Source organism: Hylobates moloch, unplaced genomic scaffold (assembly GCF_009828535.3).
Source record: "Hylobates moloch isolate HMO894 unplaced genomic scaffold, HMol_V3 SCAFFOLD_24, whole genome shotgun sequence".
Taxonomy (NCBI): domain Eukaryota; kingdom Metazoa; phylum Chordata; class Mammalia; order Primates; family Hylobatidae; genus Hylobates; species Hylobates moloch.
In genome coordinates this window covers 11,337,125-11,357,999 of record NW_026652299.1, presented here as the reverse complement: position 1 = coordinate 11,357,999, position 20,875 = coordinate 11,337,125, and the positions used below count along the sequence as shown (strand labels likewise).

General features: G+C 33.8%; 1 protein-coding gene across 2 annotated transcripts in view; it reads right to left on the bottom strand.

The window, feature by feature from the left end:
- The window catches only part of LRP1B (LDL receptor related protein 1B), a 1,938,417-nt gene that overhangs the window by 219,780 nt on the left and 1,697,762 nt on the right, over positions 1-20,875 (bottom strand). For both annotated transcript variants that reach the window (XM_058434432.1, XM_032145942.2), the window contains exons 62-66: positions 20,357-20,505; positions 14,414-14,507; positions 7,168-7,284; positions 6,935-7,054; positions 5,116-5,235 (exon numbers count right to left, since the gene is read on the bottom strand). In XM_058434432.1, coding sequence (XP_058290415.1) covers positions 5,116-5,235; positions 6,935-7,054; positions 7,168-7,284; positions 14,414-14,507; positions 20,357-20,505 — 600 coding nt within the window. The remainder of the gene's footprint in view (positions 1-5,115; positions 5,236-6,934; positions 7,055-7,167; positions 7,285-14,413; positions 14,508-20,356; positions 20,506-20,875) is intronic.

Genomic DNA, 20,875 nt, shown 5'->3' with positions numbered 1-20,875 from the left:
CAACACCTCCCAGCACACCCGCTTCGTTCACAAGTCACAGCCACACAGGATAGAGGCACTGAGGATGTTCAGATAATCTGTTTGCTAGTCAAAATATAGTACATGTATTTATAATCCACATTTAAATTTGGGAAATACTGATTAAAAATACTACACAGATGTCCTAACAAAATATTTGTAAGTGTGGACCATTTTCCAAGATACAAAATTGAACTACATCATCTTTACTGTATATAAAAGCACGAAGCTTTTCCCCCATTGGTTATCTTGAAATCATGCAACAAACAATTTCTAAATGTTATTCTAAATGGAAGTATATTTACAAAGTATATCTACATAGTATAGATAGATTTGTATATATGCATATTTACATAGTTGTATAATTACGTAGTACAAGTAAAAAATAATAAATGTGAATAATACATGATCACTTCAGGACAGTGGGAAGAAGAAGGCGGAAAGGCAAGAGGTGGACGTTAGTTGTTATTGCAGAAATTTAAATGTTTTAGCAGAGATATCTTACACCAAATTTTAAAAACTATTAAAAATAGAACATATTTGTTATATAACTTATATAACATGATACTTGTTATATAACAAGTCTATATGTGTGAAATATTTCTTTTTGTTTGTTTTTTCTTCTGAGATAGGGTCTGTCTCTGTCACCTAGGCTACAGTACTGGTGCAACCATGGTTCACTGCAGCATCAATCTCCTGGGTTTAACCGACCCTCCAGCCTCAGCCTCCAGAGGAGCTGACACTACAGGTGCTAATTTTTAAATATATGTTTTTGTAGAGATGGGATCTCACTATGATGCCCAGGCTGGTCTTAAACTCCTTGACTCAAGCAATCTTCCTGCCTTGGCCTCCCAAAGCGCTGGGATTACAGCCATGAGCCACCACTCCCAGCCTGAAATATTTTATAATGTAACATGTACTTGCTTTAACTTTAGGAAAAAACAGTTGTAAGGTATAAGAATACTTACAGCTTATAGCTATAACTGTATAGCTTAGAACTGTAAACTGTATAGCTTATAGCTATATATAGCTTAACTGTAGCTTATAAGCTTATAACTGTAGCTTATAACTTATAAATGTAAGCTTATAGCTTATAACTGTAGCTTCAGTAGTCTGTTTCAAATTTCCTGATCACATATTTAAAGGGAAATAAAAGCACATATTGATAGGTTCTGTCTTTTGAGTTGAATGTTCTCAGTGTCATGTTGGGAAGCCAGGTTGCAGAAAATACAAAGATACTGTAAAAAGTTCAAGTTCTCTTCACAAGCCCTAGTTAGTGTGATTATAGCTAACACATTAATTAAAGATCATTAGCCAAACAGCAGGTTATAAACTGAGATTGCACAAAAGCAGCAAATGAGGCTGAATCAACTTAGAGGCAAGAATCTTTTTGATAACTCAGAATTCTAGATTAGATGTAAGGATGCAGGAAAATAAGCAGAAAGCAAGACGACAGAGAGGAGTGATATGGCAGAGCAAAGGTGGGTGCTAGAAAGCTGGGGCATGAGTGCAGAGTTGACCACTAGAGACCAAACAGAAAATAACTGATAAAAACAGAAAATATTTTAGAGGCATTCAGAGAACTAAGAATCTAAACTGTAAACTGCGGAGAGAGAACAGAAAGATCCAGATTCTAATATCATCTTATGAATCAAATTTTAGAAAAGTTACAACTCTGATTACTAAGCAGACGTGAATCTAGTACAGTTTGTCGAATTCTTAAATACTCTATTAGTTCTTGAAATAGAAGAGAGTAGGCTGAAGGTGAAAAAAGTTTGAAGTTGAAATTCCAAATAAATATTCTGGAGCTGCTACAATTGGGATATTCTACTTATTTTGGTCAGGCATTCAAATCTGGTGTTTGCCCAAGCTTGTAATAAACAGTGCAACAGCCCTACAAGAGCAGTCAGCCTCTACAGTCTAATATAATTGTATTTATGTACATTTTTAAAAGCTTGTTTTTCCCTTGGTATACAGTTTAAAAGAGCAGACACCTTCGAGCAAATAGAAGTGATTTTATATGAACTATTAACAACTCACAAAATGAATTTGTAACTATCTTGTCATGAATGTGAGGCTAGCATAGATTTAAATCCTTACATACGCAAACATGGAGCTCCAAGATGTTCTTTAAAGACCTTTAGTAATTTAATCTAAATGTGCCAAATGTGCATTTTTACAGATTCATAAATTTAGCCGTCTCAAAAACTAGGCGTTAATAAAATGGGAAGTTATATAGTTAATTTAATTTTTAAAATTTATATCCAAAGTCTCACCAAGACTAAATTATTAAGCCTGGTCTCCTAAACTATATTTAATTTACATCTATTCAAAGGCTCCTTAAATTAGAGATTAGCATACAATTTTTCCATAGATTGAACATTCGTTGTCAAAATTGTGAGTACTCATAGACCCCAAAAATTATACCAGGCTAAATTCAATAAACATGGTATTTCAGTAAATATAAACATAGAATTTAAAAAATATTTTCAGTGATTATTATTTTAATTCCCTACACTATATGTATATTTTGTATGTGTTAAGTTACTCTGCTTCATTTTTTTCATAGTGCCTCTCTCTCTCTTTCTCTTGCTTCCACATTGTTTTCTTTACATAATTTAAATAAAAACAAAACAAATTATTTAAATTAGAATATGTCAACTACAATGTTCGGACTTTAGAAATGAAATAATCCAATTGATAATGGAACTATAAATAAATACAAATATTGGTGCTGAGAAGTAAGAGGCACCAACTAGGGGAACTCCAATAGCATAAGAGAATTTCCCCTTAAACGTAGCACGGGTTAAGAAAAGTATGGACACAAACTGAAATAAAAATGGATTCTAAATAGAGATCCTGCAAGAGGGAATAGGTTAGACACTCATCCCACACTTAATACAATCCTACTCTACATCCTGCTAAGCCCTGAGGACATGGGACATGTGAAATAGTGAAACACACCCATGCTTCTAGACAAGATCTGTTCTTAGCCATGAAGACACATAACTGAGTCGAACGATAAGGACTTGGCATAACACGGTGAACCTTTGCAAAGTGTTATGTTTCTTTCCCATTCAATAAAAACACCAGAAGGAGAATCATCCCAGGCAGTGTTAAAATAATTAGCATAAATATGTAACATTTCTATATTTATTGAGGACAAAAGAAAAGGGAACAAAGTGGCCACTTATCCCTTTCAAAAATAAGGGGTGTGAAATGCTGTACTAAGATATGACATATGATTTTCTTTACATTAATTAGCACCTGTGCACAATAAAATTGCATAACTCAAATCAGATGACAACCCTCCATCCTTGCCCCTCTGTATGTATGTGTGTATGTGTGCGTGTGTGTGTGTATACACACTAGTCTGGAACTTACAGCAATACTAGTGGCTGGTAGAATCCTATATAACCTCACTACTGAAAACATTTAAATATATTTTTCTAGTCATATGGAAAGAATGAAGTGTATTTATGCTATATCCACAGAGGTTCAAAGCAGATGCTTTGGTGTCAAATAACCCTGGAGTCACATCCCAGTTACAAGACTTGCTAGCTATGGGACTTTAGACAAGTTACAGAACCTCTTTGTGCCCACTTTCCTTATCAATGAAATAGGAGTAATAAAGAGATTAAGTAAGATAATCACTCTAAAGCTTTAACATATTTCTCGGTCCATATGGTTACCATCAACTAAATATTAGGTATTGTTGTTACTAGGCTGATTGATAATAATCTATTTGAAGCATATAATCTACCAAAACAGAGTTAAATCATGCTACAGTGAGGAAAAGGAAGGAGAGGAAAATACAGAAATAACACTCCAGTCCAGAAATTGTTCAGAGTTAACAAGTCATTATTCCACTTTGGTTTGGTAAGTGAAAATGCAAAAGACGACAGAGCAAATTAGCCAGTAATATAAACTAGCCCACAAATGTCCTTGGTAATTGCTATGGACAAATTGGTGATGAATGCAGTTTGAAGCTTTGTGAATTGATTACGAAAACCAATTCTACAAAGTGGTAAATGGTAGTTTTATGAGACTGTGGTAAGCTACACTGGTTGCATATTCTAAAGACCCAATTATAAGAAGACAGTATTAGGAAAATCACTTAAAGACATGTTATTATTGCCAGCACTTATACATATAGCTCGTAAGTGTTGTTCAATATAAATGAAATTTCAGAGCACTTAAAGGTTTTTCATTATTTTCATTTTCCCCATAAAAGTTCGATGAAAGTCCTGTGGAATCCAGCAAATGCATTTAACACAATTCTATGAAGTCTGGGAGTCCTATCCAGTTTGGAAAAACTTTGTCTGTTCTAATCAATTACTAGATGAAATGCTTTTTGCTTATCCAACAATGCCAAATTGGCATATTTGTCTACAGAACAGGCTCAATTAACGTTAATAAATGCTGATAAAATGAATTACACATAGCAAATACTCTTGACTTCTGTCTCAGTGTTAACAGCTTTAACATAGAATCAAATACATTAAACAAAATAAATATATTGTCCATTTCTGCAATAACAATTAAGAAATAATTATTGTGAATAAAATTATTTTAAGTGAAAATATTAATGTTTCAAAAGCAAATGCTGACTTAAATGATCACTGTCATCTACTAATATAGAACAGATGCTTTTTATTATCTTTTTTCACACCGTATTGTATTAATGAACGACATACAATAATCATTGAATAACTACAGAATCTTAGGGATTTAAGCAAAAAAATGAATTCTAGAATGATATGAATATAGTGTTTCCTTATTTCTATTCACTAAATGCTAGTGCTATCATGTGCACACTCTAATATAAGAAGACAATGGTCTTATTCTAACTCTTTGGTCTATCTTTTATAAAGTTCTGGGTTATATTAAAGAACACTTCCTCTTCCATCTTATCACTCCAGGCTTTTTGTAAAGTAGCTATAACCTGAGTTTTCATGAATCTGTGAACACAGAGACAAAACCTTTTCAGGTAAGACCTTAGTTTCAAAAGAATTGTGATCAGATTTGTTTCACTGTGGTTGTCGCAGACGATGACCCAAATACGGAGAGAAAAGACCCAGAGTCACAGACACTCACCGCAGTTGGCCTCGTCTGATGCATCTGCACAGTCTGGATCCTCGTCACAAACCCACAGCTTGGAAATGCAATGTTTCGTAGTCTTACACTGGAAATAGTCTGGAGAACAGCTGTTTTCAGCTTAGGAAGAAAACTGCTATTAAAACGTGGCTTTGGAGAACATATTTATTTATTAAAAGCAAATTTTACAGACAAATGTTTAAGACAGTTTATCGAAAAATGTATTGTCTTTAAATTAACAGGACTCTGAAGGTGAGAAATTTTCACTTTTAATTCCTTTTTGAGATACTCCTGATACCCTCTCCAGTAAAAATAAAGAAAACATATTTTTGCAGTGATACGCTGATAAATATCAGAGTTTTCAAAAAACTGTTGATTAGATATTTGAATACTAATTTTAAGAATTAAGAATTTAGGGACTTTCAAAATAAGTTTTTTTCCAGAAAAAAATAAGAATTCATAGGTATACATTTGTGTAAACTGAAAAACACTAAAATTGGAAGGTATTAAGTGAATAACGAAATGAAAAGTATAAAGTTTATCAAAATGTCTAGGAATTGTGTTGAGTTTTATATATATGTGGAGTCTTGCTCTGTTGCCCAGGCTGGAGTGCAGTGACACAGTCTCGGCTCACTGCAACCTCCACGTCCCAGGATCAAGTGATTCTCCTGCCTCAGCCTCCCAAGTAGCTGGCATTGTAGGCTCCTGCCACCACGCCCAGATAATTTTTGTATTTTTATTAGACAGGGTTTCACCATGTTGGCCAGGCTCATCTCGAACTCCTGACCTCAGGTGATCCACCCACCTCGGCCTCCCAAAGTGTTGGGATTACAGGCATGAGCCACTGTGCCTGGCCTGTGTTGAGTTTTTGATGGAAGTGAACATCCAACTTAGACTGTAAACTGCATCACAAATCCTAGACAGTTTAATGGATCAGCTTCTAGAATAGCTAACCATAAAGAACTGGTACTGACTTTATTCTGAATGCACCATCTTAATCAAATTGCTGGATGAGTGCACATTATTTACTGATAAAACTTTTTGAGGAATAAAATAAAACTTCAGCAAGACAGAAATGTTGACAGCGGTTCTGTTGAAACCCTGAAACTTGACAGGTGCTCCATTGTTCACATAATCTGCACGTGTGAGTGTGTGTGCAAGCATGTGCATGCCAGCCTATGTGCATATATATGTGTATGGTATAAACTGTCTTGCCTTCCATTTAACGTAATTTGAATTTTGGTGGAAGATGGAAATATGAGATGAAAAGAAACAAAATATTTTACTATTAAATAGTTCGTTAAGATATGTTAAATGGAGCATTATTTAGGATGCTGTAGAAGTTAAACTTTTGTTAGACTATTTTGCCCAGATTTTATATGTCTCTTCATGAGTGCAACATGTATTTCATGGAGAAAACACTCTCTAATTAAAAATAACTTAATTTCAAGAAACTGATTAATTACAGAAGTAAATTACCTCTATCTACTTAATATGGGCAAAAATAAATTAAAAAACATAATCAACCGCCACGTTTTATTTGATGCTTCTGTTAAGGATGATGTGGACGAATGAATGTTGTTCATGTTTGTCATAATTTACAGGTAGATTTTAAAGTAAACTTGCCCATATTTTCATTTTCTCTATATTTTTATTTAGAGTTTCTATCCCAGTTGGCAACTATTTCTAATTATTTGACCATAATTTCTTTTTAATTTGTCTACATCATATGAATTTATGAAGTATAGTAGTAATTTTTAGACTTATTTTAGTTAGGAGTCAAAGATAAGACAAGACAGAGTATTTTGAGGTGACTTACGACAGTCTCTTTCATCTTCCTCATCACCACAGTCATCTTGCCCATTACATCTTAAGTTTACTGGGATACATTTCTGGTTCTTGGTACACTTGAATTGACCTGACAGGCAGACATGTGTGTCTAGAACATAGAAAGAGAGAGAGCGAAAAAATATGTGTCTGAATTTAAATCGCACAGACGTAATCAGCTGAGAATTAGACTTATGTTCATTAGTTAGGAATTTAATCACCTACCACAGTTGAGTTCATCAGAATTGTCTCCACAATCATTCTCTCCATCACAGATGAAAGCTGGTAGAGCACAGAGTCCAGTCCCACACTGAAATCGGCCTGGCTGACATTTAAATTCAGCTAGGGGAGAAAGCATAGATATTGGTAATCTTACCTCACAACTTCTTAAACAGAGTTTCTGACATACAAGATATTTACTATAATAAATGTATCCTGGAACACAACGTGAATGTCTCTCATCTCGATAGCTATTAGATTCCAATGTTTAGCTATACTTTGAGCAACTCAGATGGCCTCTAGATAACATTTAATAAACCATACTTTAGAAGATAGGAATTAATAACATATAAATATATTTTTTAAAAAATTATAAAACATATAAAAGTCTCCTCATTTTAATGAAGTGATACTGAGAGGTTAAGTTGCAGAATGAAATTTATTGTAACAAAAACTCTTATTCCAATATCACGTTTTAAGAAATCATTTCTCCTTGATCATTTGGTGACCTATGGTGTGTATGATTTGTCCACAATACATATTCTCTCTTTTTTTTTCTTTTGAGACAGAGTTTTTCTCTGTCACTCAGTCTGGAGTGCAGTGGTGCAATCCTGGCTCACTACAACCTCTGTCTCCCATGTCCAAGCAATTCTACTGCCTCAGCCTCCGAAGTAGCTGGGATTACAGGCGCCCGCCATCACACCTGGCTAATTTTTTGTATTTTTAGTAGAGATGGGGTTTCACCATGTCAGCCAGGCTGGTCTCAAACTCTGGACCTCAGCTGATCTGCCCACCTTGGGCACCAAGTTTTGGGATTATGGGAGTGAGCCACTGCACCTGGCCCACAATACATATTCTCCAGCACAACATAAAGCAAATGCTTTCTATATCTATCATATTTTAAATCAGATTTATCGATATTCATCCCTATAATCTGATTATTATACAAGATAACAATATCTCATAAATAGTAAATATTTTATATACTATACATATAACAAATAACTCCCAAGTGATAATGCATTTTATCTTATCATATCTGAGAATAATAATAATAAGGCAGGATCTGCTGAGGATCTACTATGTATCAGGCACTGGGCTAGACCCCTTCACATACAGTTACTAATTTACTTATTTATTTTTTAATTTTATTTTATTATTATTATACTTCAAGTTTTACGGTACATGTGCACAATGTGCAGGTTTGTTACATATGTATCCATGTGCCATGTTGGTGTGCTGCACCCATTAACTCATCATTTAGCATTAGGTATATCTCCTAATGCTGTCCCTCCCCCCTCACCCCACCCCACAACAGGCCCTGGAGTGTGATGTTCCCCTTCCTGTGTCCATGTGTTCTCATTGTTCAATTCCCACCTGTGAGTGAGAACATGCGGCGTTTGGTTTTTTGTCCTTGCGATAGTTTACTGAGAATGATGATTTCCAGTTTCATCCATGTCCCTACAAAGGACATGAACTCATCATTTTTTTATGGCCGCATAGTATTCCATGGTGTATATGTGCCACATTTTCTTAATCCAGTCTATCGTTGTTGGACATTTGGGTTGGTTCCAAGTCTTTGCTATTGTGAATAGTGCCGCAATAAACACACGTGTGCATGTGTCTTTATAGCAGCATGATTTATAGTCCTTTGGGTATATACCCAGTAATGGGATGGCTGGGTCAAGTTGCATTTCTAGTTCTAGATCCCTGAGGAATTGCCACACTGCCTTCCACAATGGTTGAACCTAGTTTAGAGTCCCACCAACAGTGTAAAAGTGTTCCTATTTCTCCACATCCTCTCCAGCACCTGTTGTTTCCTGACTTTTTAATGATCGCCATTCTAACTGGTGTGAGATGGTATCTCATTGTGGTTTTTATTTGCATTTCTCTGATGACCAGTGATGATGAGCATTTTTTCATGTGTTTTTTGGCTGCATAACTGTCTTCTTTTGAGAAGTGTCTGTTCATATCCTAAGCTGAAACTGGATCCCTTCCTTACACCTTATACAAAAATTAATTCAAGATGGATTAAAGACTTACATGTTAGACCTAAAACCATAAAAACCCTAGAAGAAAACCTAGGCAATACCATTCAGGACATAGGCATGGGCAAGGACTTCATGTCTAAAACACCAAAAGCAATGGCAACGAAAGCCAAAATTGACAAATGGGATCTAATTAAACTAAAGAGCTTCTGCATAGCAAAAGAAACTACCGTCAGAGTGAACAGGCAACCTACAAAATGGAAGAAAATTTTCGCAACCTACTCATCTGACAAAGGGCTAATATCCAGAATCTACAATGAACTCAAACAAATTTACAAGAAAAAAACAAACAACCCCATCAAAAAGTGGGCAAAGGATATGAACAGTTACTAATTTAATCTCCCCATAACATTCTCATTTTGGCCCTACCATTTTAGCTATGAGTAAACTAAATTTACTGAATATGAATCCTTCACCTAAGGATGCACAACTTTAAGTGTCAGACTCTGAATTCAAATCTACTATGTTGTTTGCAATAAAACACTTATCTTTTGACTAATGATTTTAATGCAGATTATTGATTTTGAGATTAATATTATCTTTATTAGCTCAAATAGTGAATCAAACACTAATAAATAGCATTTTAAACTTTTTTGAGAAATAAATTATGCTTTTATAATAATATTAAATAAAAATTTAAACATTATTTTAAAAATAACTCTATATATGGCTTGCTTCCATAGAAATAAGTGAGTTCTAAAATGTTGAAAGTTATTCGCTTCCAATCTATAACATTTTGCTAATTAATAACACTAAATGTTTAAACTGAATGACACAATTATCTCATACTTTAAGCACGTGCCTTTCCTCTATTTCATTTTGCTTTGTATACAATTTTCTTTAATACTCCTTTGCTATCAAAACAACCCCCCACCAGGAAAAGGTTGCAACTATTACAGGAATGCTTTGAAATAGCTTGGAAGCCCATCTGACCTTCAAATCTGTCTCTAGAATAATCTTAAGTGTTTTCGAGTATTATAAGAAACATTAGTACAAATTTGTGATGCCAGAGAATTTGATGCATTGCTCTTTACATTTATATAAATAACATTATGTAAGCTTGCAAGTAGGGGACCCTGGGATGAGGCTTTCCTGTCTTCTCAGGTGAAGTTATAAGTATTGTCAGCATCTCTTATTGTCTGCAGGTATTGATGATGCATCTACCTGAAAGTGAAATCTAAACATTCCATAGACTCTTGCATATAATTTTCTACCTCACCATGACTCTCAAGTAAAGTGTCATTCCTACAGATATTCAAAGCTCTTAACCCATCAACTACAAGTAAAAGCTTATTTGCTATACTAAAAGAAAGCTCACAGAGATAATGCAAACAATAAAAACATTTAAGACTACTAGAAGAAAATATAGAGGGAAAGTTCCATGACATTAGTGTGGGTAAAAACTTTTTGGATATGACTGCAAAAACACAGGCAACAAAAGCAAAAACAGACAAATGGAATTACATCAAATTAAAAAACTTATGTACAGAAAAAGAAACAATCAACAGAGTAAAGAGATAATCTATGAAATGGAAGAAAATATTTGCAAACAGTATATCTGCTAATGGGTTAATATCCAAAATATATAAAGAATACTCAATAGTAAGAAAAAAAAACTCATTGAAAAATGAGCTGAGGACTTGAATAGGCATTTCTTTAAAAAAATATACAAATGGCCAACTGTTATATTAAAAAATACTCAACATCACTAATTATCAGGAAAATGCAAATAAAACCACAATAAGATATCACTTTATACCTGCTAAGTTAGGCATTGTAAAAAAAAGAAGAAATATAAGTGTTAGCAATGATGTGAAGAAAGTAAAACTCTTATATTTCATTGGTAGAAATGTAAATTAGTACAGCTATTTTGGGTAACAGTATGCAGGTTTCTCAAAAGATTAAAAATGTAGTGACCATATGATCCAGCAATCCCACTACTAGATATACACAGGCATACCTAGAAGATATTGGAGGTTCAGTTCTAGACCGCCACAGTAAAGCAAATATCACAATAAAGCATGTCATACTTTTTTTTTGTTTCCCAGTACATATAAAAGTTATGTTTACACTATACTGTAGTCTATTAAGTGTGCAATGGCATTACATTTAAAAAAACTGTACAAAATTAAATAGAGTTAGGTAGGGCCTTGCTCTGGATTAGGCTTTGGCTTAAGGAACTGTTGTGGATAGCTTCATCTTCTGTCCTGACCACTGAAAGTTTCTTCACATTAGCAAGAAGGCATCTGTACTGTCTGATCATGTGTTCACTGGAGTAGCATTTTCATTTTCTTATAATAACCTTTCCTTTGCATTCATAATTTTGCTGACTGGTACAAGAAGCATAGGTTTTGGTATATCTTGTGTTTTGAGATGCCTTTCTCACTAAGCCTAATAATTTCTAGCTTTTGATTTAAAGTGAGAGACATGAAATTCTTCCTCTCACTGGAACACTTAGAGGCCATTGTGGGGCTATTAGTTGACCTAATTTTAGGACTGTTGTGCTTAGGGAATAAGGAGGCCCAAGGAGAGGGAGAGAGAGAGGAAACAGTGGGTTGGTAGGCAGCCAGAACACACACAATATTTAACAATTAAGTTTGTTGTCTTTTATGGGTATGCTCTGTGGTGTTCCAAAACAATTACAATAGTATTAATAATATCAAAGATACTGATCATATCACCATAACAAATAGAATAATAATAATAATGAAAAAATTGAACTAGTGTGAGAATTACCACATTGTGACAGAGAGACAAAGTGACCACATGCTGTTGAAAAACGTCACCAATAGACAAGATTGATGCAGCATTGCCATAAACCTTCCATTTGTGAAAAATACAATATCTGCAAAGTGCAGTAAAGTACAGCACAATAAAATAAGTTATGCCTGTATATCCAAAGAAAATAAAATCGTTATGTTGTAACACTATCTGCATTCACTTGTTCGCTGCAGGTTTATTCACAGTAACCAATATATAAAATCAACCACAGTGTCCATCAATGGATGAATGAATAAAGAAAGTGTGGTATATATACATGAGGGAATAATATTCAATATTTTACAATAGAAAATCCTGTTATTTGTGACAGCATGGATGAACCTGGAGGGCATTATTTTACGTCATACCAGCCAGGCAAAGAAAGACAAATACCACATGATTTCACTTATATGTAGACGCTAAGAAAGTCAAACTCATAGAGACAGAGAATAAAATGATGGTTACCAGAGGCTGGAGATTGGGGAGATTAGGAAGATGTTGTTCAAAAGACACAAAATTTCAGTTAGATGGAAAAAATTACTTCAAGAGATCTATTGTACACCTTGTTGACTATGGTTAAAAGCAATATATTGCACACTTGAAAATTGCTAAGAGAATAGATTTTAAGTATTCTCATCACAAAAAAGCTAAGTATGTGAGGTAATGCATATGATAAATTGCTTAATTTTGCCATTCCACAATGTATATATATATGATAACATCATGTTGCATACCTTAAATATATAGAAATTTACTTGTCAATTAAAAAATTTAGATATTAGTATTTAACCAAAACAAGGATCATAGGGAAGCTCTTAGATAACAGATGTCTTTTAGACATCAGTGCCTCAAAAAGACACTAAAGTCATATTTGATGACCATATATTCTGAAAGGAGTTAAATGGAAAAATTCCTAGTACTAAATCTGTAGTTAATTTTTCACATCAATATGGTTCCAGGATGAAATTTCAGTCAAAATTACAAATAGAGATCAGGAGCTGCAGGTGATTATGGTGAAATTTTCTCAGAGAACAGTCAATCTAGACAAGAAAGATCATCTTCTTAATTAAAAGACTAAATTAACATATTCATTCTTGTTTATTTCTAAGAATTACAAATGTAAGTTGCATTTAGTGTATTTACTGTTATCATAGAAAATTTACTTTATTGTGGGGAAAGTAATAACTTTCTCTTAATAAGAATCTCAGTAAGGTCACCAAAATAATTTATTCTTCCTTTGATATTCCTTTTAACTTAATAGGTTTTTTGAAAAGAATAATTCAGGCACAATAGTATACCTATCCCACAGAGATACTACTCTTTATATGTTGTCTATCATAGTAAAAAACAAAAACTATATTTAAAAAATCAAAGAGCAGTGGATCTTTCAGAAACATAAGATTATATTAGAAATGCAATGAGTTTTATAACATTTTTCCTTTTCATTGATTTGATTACTTACTGCTTTCAAACATATATACCATGTGAAACAACTTCAATGTGTGAGAGACTTGGGCATGACCAGAGAGATGGAATACAGCCTATCTAAGTAACTATCTAGATACCCTAAATTTCAAAAAAGCTTTATAATAAGGTGGTAGCAAGCTCTACAGTAGAAGAAGATAGCCAGCTTTTTCTGTCTTTCTGCAGTACAAGCCTAAGGATTTTGAACTCAATTGTCAAGGCCAAATCATGGCAACCATGTACTGGGATGTTGAGGGAATTATTGTGATTGACTACGAGCATCTTCAACCTGACAGTGAAGTATTGGAGTGACCCATGGAGTGAAGTACAAAAGGCTATCAAGGAAGGAAAAGTCTGCTGACGTCCCATTACAACCAAAGTTACCAACGATTGCTGTAAAAGCAGCAGCTAACCACGCCAATTATAGTCAAATGTCAAGACATAATTGGTAGTATCTTTAGAGCAAGTGCTAAGAACATACTAAATTACCTAGTGGCAATCTAATGATTTATATTGGAAAAATCAGACTTTTTAAGAATTTTCAGGATTTCAATGCCGACAGTAAATTTGAGAAATTATACTACTTAAAGATAAGATTTCAGTCATTGAGTGACATTCTGGAAACTTGCCCATTTTTACTTCTAACTTGCTGACATATTAAGTCAAATTAATGCTGTTTATTACCCTACTGATCACTACATGAAGTAATGTCATTATTCCACAAGTAATCAAATTTGAGAAAGAAACAAAATCTAACACAAATGGCTGATGGCGCCATTCTAAATGTAACAGTTATCAGAGAGATAACCAAGATATTGCAACAATTTTTATTTTACTTTTAAAGAATGGCACTTAAAATTTTTCTATTTCAATTTTGGAAAAGTGTCAGAAGGCAATACTTTAGGTGTAGTTTCAATTTTCCAGGTCTGGGACATAAGGTACTCTAAATTCTGAATTTCAACATTAGCCAGTATACTCACGACAGTCATCAGGTTCATCAGATCCATCGCCACAGTCATCCACGGTGTCACATTTCCACCAGAATGGAATACATTTGTCAGTTTTGCAACGAAACTTAAAAAAGAAAAAAGAAAAAAATGTTGAAGAACCCAGTGCATATATAACAGATATTTTAAAATTTGGCAACACAGCCTAGTCTACTTTTTTGCTGCAAATGTGAACAATGGTGATTTTGGAGAATTCCACAATAGGAACTAAATACACAACAAGCCACAACATGATCTTCCAGGAGAGCATACTGTTCAGGAAAACCTCTTGAGATGACCTGCAAACACAGACAAGCTCTCACATTTACATGCTGTCTGCAGAGCTACTTGGTTTTTGTGGTTGGTTGGTTGGCTTGTTGGTTGAGATAGGGTCTCCCTCTGTCACCCAGGCTGGAAGGCAGTGATGTGATCTCAGCTCTCTGGAGCCTCAACTTCTTGAGCTCAAGAGATTCTCTCACCTCAGCCTCCGGAGTAGCTGGGACTATAGGTACATGCCACCATGCCCAGAAAATTTTTATATTTTTTGTAAATATGAGGTTTCACAGTGTTGCCCAAGGCTGATCTCAAACTCCTGGCCTCAAGTGATCCTCCCACCTTGGCCACCCAAAGTGCTGGATTACAGGCGTAAATAAATCACCGCACCAGCCCTAAAGGGCTACTTGTACACTACAGCAGCAGAGATGAGTAGTTGCTACAGAGATCCTGTGGCCTGAAAAGCCTACAATATTTACTATCTGGCCCTGTACAGGAAAAATTTGGCAAACACTAAATAGGTCTAAAAGCTATCAGGAATATCAGGAAGAGATATCCAGTTGAACTAATTTAGGTAATTTGAATTAATTTAATTTAATTGCATTTTTTTCAGAATCTTGGGCAATTCAATTAACATTTCTCAGTCTGTGTTCTTTAGCCACCAAATGAGGATCTGAAGATAATCTGTAGTATCTTTTCCAGCTCTGTCATGCTGTGATTCCATAAAGATTCCTGAACACTGAAAATACTGCCTTTAGCCATGATGAGTATGGGCCCCATATAAATTTTAAGAATATCTCTTTAAAGCAGTTGAGGCCAACACAGTTCTTTGCGTTAAAATTCCTAATAAATACACATGATCTTTTAGGACAAAGAGAAATTCTGATAATTTTTAAAAAAGAGGTAAAAATAAGGCTCAACATTTTTTTTTTTTGCTGACTTAAAAAAAATGAAGGCACAGAAAAAAACTCTTGTAATAAAACTGTTCTCCAGATTCCCAAAAAAAAAAAAAACTTTTCACTAAAAAATATTTATTAATATGTTTTATTTGTTGTATTATCCTTTCCACTTGAAACAGCTAAACAAAAAGCCATGAGAAAGATAATAATTCTATTATTTATAGAAATGGAAATTTTAACTCCTCCCTTTAAAAATTAACTATCAAGTGGCAGATTAACACTAGAGAAAGTAAGTGAGTTGTTATATGGCAATATTTATTTACTTACAGGCTATTTAGCACACAAGTGACTTGATACTGGAGACAAACTACAGAAGTTATTATTGCATATTACTTTTATGAGGGTCATTTGAACCCAAATGTAGCTGCTGAGACAGAGTAATTATTGTTCCTACTAACTTCATTATTGCCCAAATATAAACAGTGACCAAAAACTCAGTTAATTTATGTTTTAGTAATCTATTATCGTAAACTAATTATTTTCTCAGTACCATTCAGACAGAAGAAATTAAAGACAAAAATCTCACTTTCCATACAGAGCACATGCATCTGGAGTAGCTGCCACTAAAAAAATTCACTTGAAATTAGTTAAACCAAGCAGTATATAACGTTTAGTCAGTTTCTCCTGGTATATCAAATTATTTTCCTCTTCAATTTAGTAGAACTTCAATGAAAAGCATATATCACAATATTCATCTAGAATTGAAAACATTTCTCAATGTTAATTGAGATGATTTTCTAAAAGTTATTAACTTCTTTTAGAAGTGTTTATTTTGTTATTCCCATATAAGTGACTGACAGCAAGCTGGCATTTATCTTAGCATGTTACATACAAGGAAGATTTTAACAGAAAACTATAGCCTAGGTTTAATTATTGCTAATGAAAATAGATTAGCAATCTAAAGGTTTGTTCATTTAGAATACTGTTACTTTCTTCAAATAAGAGATTATTTGATGTTGGTTTTTGCTAAATTTGTCTGGATATGATGGAGTGGATTCATGATAGATTTACATCATTTAAAAAATATGAGTGTGAATTTTTTCTCCCAGTGGCAATACAAGAAGGAATAGAGCTCTATGAATCCAATGGGAGATCTGACCATTCAACTGATTTTTCCATATTTGCTTAGCTTGTACATGTCTGTTGTGTGTGTTTTTTTTTTTTTCCATAAAATAGGAGCGGAGAAAACTTATCTTTATAGATAGTGACTGTCTGGGGATATGAGGGAAAGCAGTTACCCTTAACATTAAATATTTCTAGTCATTAAATATATTAAAACACATTAGTATGAGAACATCAGGTCTCCTGAGTATCCTCAAAGTCCAATCATGACTGGAAAAATATCCAAATTGTATGTATTTTTAAATTCACTAAATGAACCCAATTTAAATAAACATGAACTGTTGGAATTATATATGATATAATGATTTTGCTCTTCTTTTGACTTTGAAAATAACATTAAAGGGTTTTGAGTTAAGGGAGGCCAGGGTAGAATACACTTATCTTATTTTTCATGTTAATCAATATTTTATTCTCACAGGAAGATCTCTTCTATTTCATGTCTTAGCTTCATTTTTACATACTTAAATTCAGTGACTTAAAAAAGATTAATGCTAAATATAAGTATAAAATAGTCTTCATCATAAATGTTCTCTAAGACTAATATCATCATAAAATAGACTGTAGACTGTAATTATCACCCACAAGTAAAACCTATAAAGAACCTACTAAATACATGTCTACTAATATGAATACAGGGATAAAATGCAATCCCGATACGGTGAAGTTTAGTTGAAACAAGAAAAGTCTCCATTTTAAAGCTTAAGTAAAGCCATTATTAAGTTGACTTTTTTCCTAATTAAAATGATTTTCATTAAATATTTGAAATGACTAGTGTTATATGAATTGAACTTAATTTTTACTAGATTCTCAGATTATGTTTTCAATCCCAATAGAATTCTTATTGATGTGATTTGCCTCTTTGTTTCTAAAATCATACTATTTGGGGAACGTGCCATTTGTTGACAATCATTAGATGATAATTCAAAATCCCTAAGTAAGAATAAATTAAGAATGCAAAATTTTCATCAAGATGCTTACTAGCATGATTCTTAACTGCCTAGATTATTTGCTTCCTTTAAAGGTCTCCCTCACTGAAAATCACGTTTCTACAAACTGATTTTTCTCCAAGAAGTATACAAGAGATAGATTTTCCGCTCATTAGATCAGCAAAGAATCAGAGGTAAAATGGCCTCATAAACGAGAAGATTTACAGGGATAACCACTAACAGTTTGCATTACCTGTTCTTCATAAACTTTTTTCTTTTTTTTATTTGTTTTTATTTTTTGAGGCAAGAGTTTCACTCTGTTGCCTAGGCTGGAGTGCAGTGTCATGATGTTGACTCACTGCAGCCTCTGCCTCCTGGGTTCAAGCAATCTTCATGCCTCACCCTCCCGAGTAGCTGGGATTACAGGTCCTTGTCACCATGCCCAGCTAATTTTTAATATTTTTTAGTAGAGACGAGGTTTCACTATGTTGGCCAGGCGGCTCTCCAACTCCTGACCTCAAGTGATCCACCTGCCTCGTCTTCCCAAAGTGCTGGGATTACAGGTGTGAGATACCAGGCCTGGGCCATTAAATTTTTCCTTGAAGATGAAACTAATGAAGTGATACCTCCTCTTTTTTTGTTGTTTTCAGAAGTATAGTTGAAAAGTATTGTCCACATTTGGATTTTTTGCTCTGTCTTGCTATTGTTAAGTTTTTAAAAATTCATGATAGACCATTGGGGGTATTTAAAAATTATAAATATTTTAGTGTTGTCATCATGGAAACCAAATTGGGAAGTAATTTTATTAGATAAGTAATACTTTCAGGGTGAGTTAGGTTTTCATTTATTTGACTAATCTAATTTGTTGGCATTGGATAAACAGTTATAGGTCTTCATATGTAATATTTTGAAAAGTGTTATCCCTTTGATGCCTGTAGTGAGGCTGATGTTTTATTCTCTGTGCCTTGCTATTTGAGATGTTCATCTGTGCTTCAAAGAATACTGTGACTTTGCTCTATTTTTAGTTGGCTATTAAGTCATCGTCACTGTAGTGGCTCAGGCAGGCATCATCTCTACTAAGCCAGTGACAGCCTTAGTTTTGGGCCTCAATGGACTGATATATGTATGATCATTCCAAAGCAAGGGACCAAAGATTATTTTAGAATAACCTGGACGGAGGTTACCTGAAAATTTGACTAAATAGCACCAATAGTATTAATAATTCTATTTTAAAATATTAAAAAATGTGATTTCTCTCTTTAATTTTACCACTAGAAATAATTCAATTGCTAATTTTGTCTCTCATAGTGACTTACATTTCCAGCTCTTTAAAAATAATTTTTTTACACAAATACTCAGGGATTTATAATTAGAATAACACATTTAGTAATAAAGCAGAGTCTATGGCTTGTGCTTTCAAAGAGCCATCAGAACCTCTTGAGGGCAGCTCACACTAATTATATACCTAACTTGTTTACGTAAATTTCAGCTGCAGTATAGGGCAAGAGTAATAATAACAACACCTACTATGTACCAGGAACTTTTCCCATTTAATCTGTATATGGCATAGAAATATTATAATCCCATTTAAAAGATGAGAAAACCAAGGTACTAAGAAATAACAAACTCAATTTAAAGCCGAGTCTGCATTATGATCACAAAGGGTCTGGCTTCAGAGTCTATGCCCTTAACCTCCACACATTCTGACTCCCTGAAAAAGTTCTAATTGTTGTTATTTATGCAGTTCTTTCATGTATGATACTCCTAAATCTTATCTGAAAGGCAAGCTGAGCTAAATTTAGCTTCTCCATTTTGAAGATAAAAACAATCTAAGAGAAATTCGGTCTCTTGCAATGAAATCATTGCTAGTAACTAGAAAATCAGCGAATTCAAACACAGAATTCTAAAAATACATTTAGTCATTTTAAGAACAAAATATAGTTTGACAGTTTTATCTTAAATCCAGCCAAGATAGTGGCTCATGTGTTACAAAATCCAGTTTTATAATGTCATATGACTGTTGTCCAAAATTGGACAGTAATAAAATCAAGCCCATGCAACTACCATACAGTAGACAACTTAACTCCTGGGATATCTTCAACTGAGAATAATTAAGTTTTAAAGAAAAAGAGGTTTCAGAAGAAAGTTATTTTGATCACATAATTTATTTTAATAAAAACAAAATCTAGAGACTTACTCTCTATTGAATTTATCTTTTCCAGATCACCTACTCTAAGAAATAGAGAGTGGGGACAGTAACGTAGAGCAGATTATCTTGAGAGATTTCCTGCTCTGTTTAAACTCCACCTCCCTTTACCTACCCCATTCCTCAATGACCTTGCCTTATTAAACTACATAAAATCTCCTCTGCTCTTGCTGTTATGCCCACTTAGGATTTGAGTCATTGTATGGATCTGTGAAAGAATTTTTTCTTTTCTCTCTCTCTCTTTCTTTTTCTTTTGTTTGTTTGTTTCCTTTTTGGCCTTTATTTATTCTTCCTAATAGCTAAGGTCCCATTTTAATGAGGTGTTACAGTGTTTTCCTTTATTCTGTGACCATCTCTACAATGTATGGAATGATCATTCAGTGTTATGCTAAACAAAAGAACTGATGTTTCACCATACACTCTATAATAAGATTCCCAGACCTCCACTCACCTGGCTGGCTGTGCAGTTGGATAAGCAAGTCCTGTTATCAGCTGCCAGATAGAAGTTGGTGGGACATGCACAAGTGTGGGTTTTTCCAGGGGCTAAAAGGCACAAATGACTGCAACCACCATTATTTATCATGCAGAGATGTTTGGAGACTACAGATAAGAAAGAAATAACAACAACAAAACAGGATAATCAAGACTAACAATATAACATGGGATTAGAGATAGGACTTTTAAGCTGCATAACTTGAATTGGAATAAATCTTTGTAATCAAGAACTCATCAAGACTATAAATATAATTTTACTTTGTCACAAATATTACTTATTGTTCACTGACATTAATTTTACCATTCAATAATTTTAAAGGTGCATTTCTACAAAACAAAAATTTTAGTAGGAAAAAACTGTCCACGAGAAAAATAAACAAAGACTAGAAGTATTTTGGATGAAGACAAACATATGTTCGGAAATACAAACATAAAATAAAACAATGAAACAATGATCTACAACTACTAGTGTGAT